The sequence below is a fragment of the Leucoraja erinacea genome, chromosome 20 (genome assembly GCF_028641065.1).
Source record: "Leucoraja erinacea ecotype New England chromosome 20, Leri_hhj_1, whole genome shotgun sequence".
NCBI classification, from domain to species: Eukaryota; Metazoa; Chordata; class Chondrichthyes; order Rajiformes; family Rajidae; genus Leucoraja; species Leucoraja erinaceus.
Genome location: NC_073396.1, coordinates 2709157 through 2719502, shown reverse-complemented (window position 1 = coordinate 2719502; position 10346 = coordinate 2709157). Strand labels below are relative to the sequence as shown.

The following is a 10346-nucleotide window of genomic DNA, read 5'->3' as shown; positions in this document are numbered from 1 at the left end:
AGAGAGATTTGCCAGCCCTCAGTGTACGTGGGAGTCCGCTCTTACAAGTTCACAAGTTGTAGGAGTAGAATTTGGCCAATCGGCCCATCGTGTCCACTCCCCCCATTCAACCCTGGCTGGTCTCTGCCTCCGAACCCCATTTTCCTGCCTTCCCCCAAGAACCCTTGACACCCGTTCGAATCAAGAATGTGTGTACCTCTGCCCTACAAATACAGGAGCTCCTCGACCTACGATGGGGTCACGTTCCCATAGTCCCACCGTAAACCGGAAATATCACGCGACCGCGAGTGACGTGCGGCTCGCCGCCACTGCCGCTGCCGCTCGTTTGCCCATCGTAGGGTCGAGGCGTTGTAGGTGGAAGCATCGTAAATCGTGGAGCACCTGTATCCACTGACTTGGTTGTCGGCAGCTCGGGCTCGGTGGCAAGGAGTTGAAGGAGTTGACGGGGTTTAAACCTGACTGGTCTGCATGCAGCCGTTGTGCTCGGCCAACTTCTGGGTGGTGCACGTGTCGGGGAAGCGACTCTTCTCCTGCCTCTGCTCGTTCACGTCCTCGATCCCATTGGACTTGCAGGAGCACAGGACCTTCTGGAAACTCTTCTTGAAGTTGTCCGACAGGAAGCAGTAGAGGATGGGGTTGGCGCAACTGTTGGCGTAGGACAGGATGACCATGGAGAAGTAGATCCCCATGCACAGCGGGTCCTCGGGCAGCGTGGTGATGATGTTGATGATATTCAGGATGTAGAAGGGAAGCCAGCAGATGACAAAGACGGCCACGATGATGACTACCATCCTGGTGGCTTTCTTCTCGCACTTCCTCCTCTTGGTCGACCCAACACGCACGCCGGACGACTTGACCTTGATGATGATCATCAGGTAACAAAGGCAGATCACCAAGAGAGGAGCAAAGAACCCCAAGACTGTCGTGTATATGATGAAGGCCACGGACCAAGCTGCCTTGGGTTCGGGCCAGTCAAGGTTACAGGTGTTCATGGTGATCTGGAGATCGGAGTAGATGATGATGGGGAGGACCACCACGATGGAGATGGCCCACACCGCTGCGTTGATGATCTTGGCTATCTGTGGCCGGCGCCACTTGGTGGAGCGGATGGGGTGGACCACGGCCAGGTAGCGGTCCACGCTCATCACGGTCAGGCAGAAGATGCTGGTGAACTGGTTGATGCCGTCGATGGTGAAAACCAGCCGGCACATGATGGAACCAAAGGGCCAGTAGCTCAGGGCATTCTGCGCTGCGATGAAGGGCAGTCCCAGCATGAAGAGCTCGTCGGCTACCGCCAGGTTGAGGATGTAGATATTGGTCACCGTCTTCATCTTGGCGTAACGGACGATCACGTAGATGACCAGAGTGTTGCCGCTGAATCCGATGGTGCAGACGATGAAATACACCACGGGAAGTACAATGGTGCTGACACTGGTCATGAACAGGCCGCCACCCGTCCAGTTGCCGTACGAGTTGACGAAAGACGTCTTGTTCGTGTGCTCCATGCTTTGGTCCCACAGAGGGTCCACGGATATCTTTGGCGTTTCCATCCCCGAGTATTGTGGTCCTCAAGATGGCGTTCTCCGTGAGACTCTCCTCATGCCCAATGAGACCCTAGGAAAATAATTGAGAATGTGTTATTCAGGGTTCCACATGGTCTTAGAATAAAGGGGAGGTCATTTAAGACTAAGGTGAGAAAACATATAAAATTATACAAGGACTGGACAAGCTAGATGCAGGAAAAATGTTTCCAATGTTGGGCGATCCCAGAACCAGGGGCCACACAGTCTTAGAATAAAGGGGAGGTCATTTAAGACTGAGGTGAGAAAAATCCTTTTCACCCAGAGAGTTGTGAATTTCTCTCGAGATTCAGAACAACTTTTGTGATTTCATAGAAACGTAGAAAAATAAGTGGAGGAGAAGGCCATTCGACCCGTCGGGCCAGCACCGCCCCATTCATGGCTGATCATCTCAAATCAGTACCCCGTTAGAATTTTGTTAAGATCATTTTGTTTCAAGTGCAGGAAGGAACTGCAGATGCTGGTTTACATTGAAGGTAGACACAACATGCTGGAGTAGCTCAGCAGGACAGGCAGCATCTCAGGAGAGAAGGAATGGGATCTTTTACAAACATATAAAATTATAAAAGGACTGGACAGGCTAGATGCAGGAAAAATGTTCCCAATGTTGGGCGAGTCTAGAACCAGGGGCCACAAACAGTCTTAGAATAAAGGGGAGGTAATTTAAGACTGAGGTGAGAAAAAACCTTTTCACCCAGAGAGTTGTGAATTTGTGGAATTTCCCTGCCACAGAGGGCAGTGGAGGCCAAGTCACTGGATGGATTTAAGAGAGAGTTAGATAGAGCTCTAGGGGCTAGTGGAGTCAAGGGATATGGGGAGAAGGCAGGCACGGGTTATTGATAGGGGACGATCAGCCATGATCATATTGAATGGTGGTGCTGGCTCGAAGGGCCGAATGGCCTCCTCCTGCGCCTATTTTCTATGTTTCTATCGTCACGTCTACTGAGGTACAGTGAAAAGCTTGTTCTTGTTGCGTGCTATCCAGCCAGCGGAAAGGCCGTACAGGATTACAATCATGTTGTCCACAGTGTACAGATACAGGATAGAGGGAGTAATGTTTAGTGCAAGGTAAAGTCCAGCAAAGTCCAATTACAGATAGTCCGAGGATCTCCATCGAGGGAGCTCAGGACCGCCCTCTAGTTGGTGATAGGATGGTTCAGTTGTCTGGTCACAGCTGGGAAGACACTGTCCCTGCATCTGGAGGTGTGTGTTTACACACTTCTGTACCACATGGGACAGGGGAGAAGAGGGAGTGAGACTTGGTAGACAAAAGTGCTGGAGAAACTCAGCGGGTGAGGCAGCATCTATGGAGCGAAGGCAATTGGCGATGTTTCGGGTCAAAACCCTTCTTCAGACTGGAGTGGGGGGGAGGGGTGGGGGGGTGAAGAAAGGACGATGCAGAGCCAGAGGACTGAGGGAGCTGGGAAGGGGAGGGGAAGGAGGGAGAGAGCAGGGACTACCTGAAATTGTAGAAGTCAATGTTCATACTGCTGGGGTGTAAACTACCCAAGCGAATATGAGGTTCTGCTCCTCCAATTTGCGGTGGGACTCACTCTGGCCATGGAGGAGGCCCAGGACAGAAAGGTCGGATTGGGAATGGGAGGGGGAGTTGAAGTGCTGAGCCACCGGGTTGGTTATTGTGAACCGAGCGGAGGCGTTGGGCGACAAAAGTCCAGGACAGTCTTTCTATGAGCGGCCACTCAAACCGAGGTTGCTTCACGACTTCAGAATCGTGATTGATATTTTAATTTGTATAAAGATCGACGGACCAGTAGACGGAAGACACAGATCGCTTGTGATCAGGATCGTCTGGCAAAAAAAGCCCACGTGTAACGATTTTCAATTTGTTAATTGTTAACCTAATGTTTGTTTAATTCAATCCATACAGGATGCTGGGTCAAGGTACGAGCAGGGCGAATCTACAGCCAGTCTCCCTGGAGCTCGAAACATGCAAGGCCACCTGTTATTAATGGGGAGATAACAGGGGAACCTTGAGAGCTAATCGCAAGGAAGTGAATGGTGTTGTCCCTGTTCCTTGACTCAAACAGATAAGATTGTTCGTGAAAGATGCTGATCTGGAACTAGCCATTAGGACTTATAATAGGTCAAAGATAGACACAAAATGCTGGAGCAACTCAGCGGGACAGGCAGCATCTCTGGATAGAAGCAATGGGTGACGTTTCTGGTCCAGACCCTTCTTCAGACAGAGTCAGGGGAAAGGGAAACGAGAGAGTAGTGCCCCCGTCCCACTTAGGAAACCTGAAAGGAAACCTCTGGAGACTTTGCGCCCCACCCAAGGTTTCCGTGCGGTTCCCGGAGGTTGCAGGTGGTTGCCGGAGGTTGCAGGCAGTGGAAGCAGGTAGGGAGACTGACAAAAACCTCCGGGAACCTCACGGAAACCTTGGGTGGGGCACAAAGTCTCCAGAGGTTTCCGTTCAGGTTTCCCAAGTGGGACAGGGGCATAAGACGATGGTGCAGAGAGAGAGATAAGGAACAAATTAATGAACGATATGCAAAAAAGTAACGATGATATCTTTGGTTTAAACCACCATCTACAGTTCCTTTTTAAGCATCTCTGGGGAATATGGATTGGTGACATTTCGGGTCGGGACCCTTCTTCAGACCACAAAGAGTCACATTTCCATTTTCTCCACAGATGCTGCATGACCCGCTGAGTTACTCCAGCACTCTGTGAAACGTCACCTATCCATGTTCTCCACAGATGCTGCATGACCCGCTGAGTTACTCCAGCACTCTGTGAAACGTCACCTATCCATGTTCTCCACAGATGCTGCATGACCCGCTGAGTTACTCCAGCACTCTGTGTCCTTTTGTGTAAGCCAGCATCTGCAGTTCCTTGTTTCTACCCGACACCAGGCTGAGGCTCGGTGCAGCCAACGCCAAGGCTCGGTGGGGGAGGACCACAGTCTAGGGTCACTCCGCTGGCTGGACATCGAGGGGCAGGAGACACCTCTCAAACAAGGGAAGGGATATCACCACGCCTGCACTCGGCCCACCACAGCCTGATGGGTTTCCCAGTTGCTAACTCCTCCCGTTCCCGTACTGACAAGTCTGATTAGTACAGGTGTCAGGGGTTAACATAGAAACATAGACAATAGGTGCAGGAGTAGAGGCCATTCAGCCCTTCGAGCCTGCACCGCCATTCAATATGATCATGGCTGATCATCCAACTCAGTATCCTGTACCTGCCTTCTCTCCATACCACCTGATCCCTTTAGCCACAAGGGCCACATCTAATGGGGGGAAGGCAGGAGAATGGGGTTAGGATGGAGAGATAGATCAGCCATGATATGCTGAGAGAATGGAGCGGCTGGGCTTGTATACTCTGCAGTTTAGAAGGATGAGAGAAAATCTTATTGAAACATAAGATTATTTAGGGTTTGGACACACTAGAGGCAGGAAACATGTTCCCTAATGTTGGGGGAGCCCAGAACCAGGGGCCACACTTTAAGAATAAGGGGTAAGCCATTTAGAATGGACACTTTTTCCCTCACAGAGTAGTGAGTCTGTGGAATTCTCTGCCTCAGAGGGCGGTGGAGGCCGGTTCTCTGGATACTTTCAAGAGAGAGCTAGATAGGGCTCTTAAAGATAGCGGAGTCAGGGATATGGGGAGAAGGCAGGAACGGGGTACTGATTGTGGATGATCACAGTGAATGGCGCTGCTAGCTCAAAGGGCCGAATGGCCTCCTCCTGCACCTATTGTGTATTGTATGGCGGAGTAGACTTGATGGGCCGAATGGCCTAATTCTGCCCCTATCGCTTGTGGCCTTTGGGAACGATATGACCAGTGAAAATGCTCATGGTTTTACAAACCACATCCTAGCCTGAGACAAAGGAGAATATCAAATCTGTTAATATCACTATCAGAAAGGTGTCCATTAATCAGACCTTCCTTTCCTTTTGTTCATTTGTCATTTTAAATACCGATTACACAGTCATCTGTCTCTTTTGTAAGTTGTAATGATTTTCTAGTGTGCAGTGGATGTTGCAAAATTCATGAGTGGATTTTATATTTGGAACCAAATCTAAAAACCTCGAACAACATTGATCTTTGAAAGTAACTTCAAGTTCTTACAAGAGCAGCAGTAATGTTGACAATGCCAAATTATCCCACTTATACTCATGAGAACATTAGTGATAGGAGCAGAATTAGGCCATTAAGTCCACTCCACCATTCAATCATGGCTGATCTATCTCTCCCTCCTAACCCCATTCTCCTGCCTTCCCCCCATAACCCCTGACACCCACACCAATCAAGACATACTGACTTCTAATACTGATTGCATTCAGTAAACCAGTCGGACTGCAACTGGGGAGGGGATGGATGGGCAACGTTATGGGTTGGGACCCTCCTTCGTTGAATCAATAGACAATAGGTGCAGGAGCAGGCCATTCGGCCCCTCAAGCCAGCACCGCCATTCAATGTGATCAAGGCTGATCATCCACAATCAGTACCCTTCTCCTGCCTTCTCTCCATATCCCTTAACTCCACTATCCTGAAGAGTCCTATCTAGCTCCCTCTTGAAAGCATCCACAGAAGCAGCCTCCATCGCCCTCTGAGGCAGAGAATTCCACAGACTCACAACTGTGTGAAAACGTTTTTCCTCGTCTCCGTTCTAAATGGCTTACCTCTTATTCTTCAACTATGGCCCCTGGTTCTGGTCTCCCCCAACATCGGGAACATGTTTCCTGACCTCTAGCGTGTCCAAACCCTTTATAATCTTATATGTTTCAATGAGATTCCCTCTCATCCTTCTAAACTCCAGAGTGTATAAGCCCAGCCACTCCATTCTCTCAGCGTATGACAGTCCCGCCATCCCGGGAATTAACCTTGCAAACCTACGCTGCACTCCCTCAATAGCAAGAATGTCCTTCCTCAAATATGGAGACCAAAACTACACACAATACTCCAGGTGTGGTCTCACTAGGGCTCTGTACAACTACAGAACTACCTCTTTGCTCCTATATTCGACTCCTCGTGTTATGAAGGCCAACATGCCATTCGCCTTCTTCATTGCCTGCTGTACCTGCATGCTTACTTTCGGTGACTGATGAACAAGGACCCCCCAGATCCCGTTGTACTTCCCCTTTTCCCAACTTGACACCATTCAGATAATAATCTGCCTTCCTGTCTTTGCCACCAAAGTGGATAACCTCACATTTATCCACATTAGACTGCATCTGCCATGCATCTGCCCACTCACCCAACCTGTACAAGTCACCCTGCATTCTCATAGCATCCTCCTCACAGTTAACACTGCCACCCAGCTTTGTGTCATCAGCAAATTTGCTAATGTTGTCTTTAATCCCTTCATCCAAATCATTAATATATATTGTAAAGTATTGCATCGTTGCTTACTGATATTACAAAACATCCCACAATGAAATCAAAATGACAAAATCTTCGATTGTTGCTAGCTAGTTAGACATCGGTGGAGATATTGGCTTTGATTTAGATTAGTATTGTTTAGAGATACTGCACGGAAACAGGCCCTTCGGCCTGCCGAGTGCATGCTGACCCATACACTACGATACGACTTTATTTTTCCCAGGAGGGAAATTAATTTGGCACCAGTCATAAACGCGTGGTAAGGCTTTGGAGATGTGGAACGATTGATGAGGGGAGGGACACACACACACACACACACAGAAAAACACACACACACACACACAAAAAAACACACACACACACACAGAAACACACACACACACACACACACACACACACACACACACACACACACACACACAAACACAGAAAAACAAACACACACACACACACACACACACACACACAAAAACACACACACACACACACACACACACACACACACACACACACAAAAAAAAACACACACACACACACACACACACAAACAAAAACACACACACAAACACACACACGCACACACAGCAATGTTACAGAGAGTTACTAGAACAAAGTCAGAAAAAGAATCGGAGGGAGGAAAAGGAAGATTGATTTTAGAAACAAGGAAAGTAAAGAGGTCTTGTACAGGGTCTTGGAGAGACCACACCTGGAGTATTGCGTACAGTTTTGGTCTCCAAATCTGAGGAAAGACATTCTTGCCATAGAGGGAGTACAGAGAAGGTTCACCAGACTGATTCCTGGGATGGCAGGACTTTCATATGAAGAAAGACTGGATAGACTCGGCTTGTACTCGCTAGAATTTAGAAGATTGAGGGCGGATCTTATAGAAACTTACAACATTCTTAAGGGTTGGACAGGCTAGATGCAGGAAGATTGCTCCCGATGTTGGGGAAGTCCAGGACAAGGGGTCACAGCTTAAGGATAAGGGGGAAATCCTTTAAAACCGAGATGAGAAGAACTTTTTTCACACAGAGAGTGGTGAATCTCTGGAACTCTCTGCCGCAGAGGGTAGTCGAGGCCAGTTCATTGGCTATATTTAAGAGGGTTAGATGTGGCCCTTGTGGCTAAAGGGATCAGGGGGTATGGAGAGAAGGCAGGGATGGGATACTGAGTTGGATGATCAGCCATGATCATATTGAATGTCGGTGCAGGCTCGAAGGGCCGAATGGCCTACTCCTGCACCTATTTTCTATGTTTCTATGTAAGAGCCAGAAAGGAGAAAAATATAAACTAAATGCAGATTTATTATCATCTGTTAAATATTTACTAAGCGGGTGAGTGAGTTAGTTTCATCCAGTTGTTGTATTTCTGGGTCACAGAGACAAATAATGAAAACATTTGGCAATAAAAAAAATCAAGTGCATGATGTCAAAAAGCAAAGTTAACTTTCTGTGGCAAGTTTAATGGGGACCGACAGCACAAAAAGCACAAAGACCATTCAGTGAGTCATGCGTTTCTTTCCCATTGGAAGAGATAGCACGGAAACAGGCCCTTCGGCCCGCCGAGTCCATGCCGACCATAGATCACCCATACACTAAGGCACATAGAAGCATAGAAAATAGGTGCAGGAGTAGAGGCCATTCGGCCCTTCGAGCCTGCACCGCCATTCAATATGATCATGGCTGATCATCCAACTCAGTATCCCATCCCTGCCTTCTCTCCATACCCCCTGATCCCTTTAGCCACAAGGCCCACATCTAACTCCCTCTTAAATATAGCCAATTAACTGTGGGCTCAACTAACTTCTGTGGCAGAGAATTCCACAGATTCACCACTCTGTGTGAAAAAAAGTTTTCCTCATCTCGGTCCTAAAAGTCTTCCCTCTTATCCTTAAACTGTGACCCCTAGTTCTGGACTTGGGGACCCCACACTGTTGTAGGCGTGTGAGGGTAAGAGGGAGTTAGATGTGGCTAAATGGATCAGGGGGTATGGAGAGAAGGCAGGGATGGGATACTGAGTTGGATGATGAGCCATGATCATCTCGAATGGCGGTGCAGGCTCGAAGGGCCGAATGGCCTCTACTCCTGCACCTATTTTCTATGGTTCTATGATGAAGGGGTGAGGCCTCGTGGACAGCGAGTGCCTCCTGTGAGTGTGGGGTCCCCGACACAGACAGGGGAGCACATGGTCACCAGTTGCCCCAAACACGGGCCACCCAAAGGTGAACGAGGTCTGTTTGATCTGGACGATGATATACGTTGGCCTGGCTCGTCTCAACGGAGCTGCAGGTCTTAAAGACACACGACAGAAGGAGCAGGAGTACATCGGTGAGTGTGGTTACTAGTTAACATGTGCAGCCAATTTGTACACTGCGATCCCCCGCAGAGCCAACAAGATCTATAATGTATCAGAGTAATGTTGATTCAGGGATGAATGAGCCAAACAGAGATTTTTTTACAGTGTTTAAGAAGGAACTGCAGATGCTGGAAAATCGAAGGTACACAAAAAAGCTGGAGAAACTCAGCGGGTGCAGCAGCATCTGTGGAGCGAAGGAAATAGGCAACGTTTCGGCCCGAAACCCGAAGGGAAATAGGTAACAAAATGGCTTACCCCTTATTCTTAAACTGTGGCCCCTGGTTCTGGACTAAACTTAATTTAACTTAGCTTAACTAAACTAAACTAAATTAAGGTAGACAAAAGTGCTGGAGAAACTCAGCGGATGCAGCAGCATCTATGGAGCGAAGGAAAAAGGCAATTGGAAATAGGCAACGTTTCGGGCCGAAACCCAAGGGTTTCGGCCCGAAACGTTGCCTATTTCCTTCGCTCCATAGATGCTGCTGCTGAGCCCCGCTGAGTTTCTCCAGCATTTTTGTCTACCAGAGATATTCACATCTGGTTGTGGAATCAGGTTAACATCTCCCGTGCCGTTCCATACTAGAGGACCTGCCTTGATTCTTTGTGGAGGAACCAACTGCAGATGCTGGTTTAAACCAAAGATAGACACAAAACGCTGCAGCAACTCAGCGGGAGTTCCCCAGCTCAGAAGGAATTCCTTCTCTCCAGAGATGCTGCCTGCCTACTCCAGCATTCTGTGTTGGCCGTCTTCGATTCTTTGCACTTAAATCTTAGTAATGGATCTTTAAAACTGACACTCGGTGCCAACTGAAAGAAGTTTCACATGACAAGGTACTGGTCTTGAGTTGAACCAGAGAGTCAAACAGCACAGACACAGGCCCTTCGGCCCATCTGATCCATGCCGACCAAGATGCCCCATCCAATCTGGTTCCATTTTGCCCCTGAACCTTTCCCATCCACTAACCTGTCCAAATGTCTTCTAGATTAAACATAGAAACATAGAAAATAGATGCAGGAGTAGGCCATTCGGCCCTTCGAGCCTGCACCGCCATTCAATATGA

At 48.5% G+C, this 10346-nt stretch overlaps 1 protein-coding gene across 1 annotated transcript in view; it reads right to left on the bottom strand.

The window, feature by feature from the left end:
* Positions 1-439: 439 nt before the first annotated feature.
* Positions 440-10346, bottom strand: part of LOC129706635 (somatostatin receptor type 5-like) — a 12718-nt gene continuing 2811 nt past the window's right edge. Inside the window, exon 2 of the mRNA XM_055651007.1 lies at positions 440-1614. Within this exon, the coding sequence (XP_055506982.1) occupies positions 450-1550 (1101 nt within the window). The 5' untranslated portion in view covers positions 1551-1614 and the 3' untranslated portion in view covers positions 440-449. The remainder of the gene's footprint in view (positions 1615-10346) is intronic.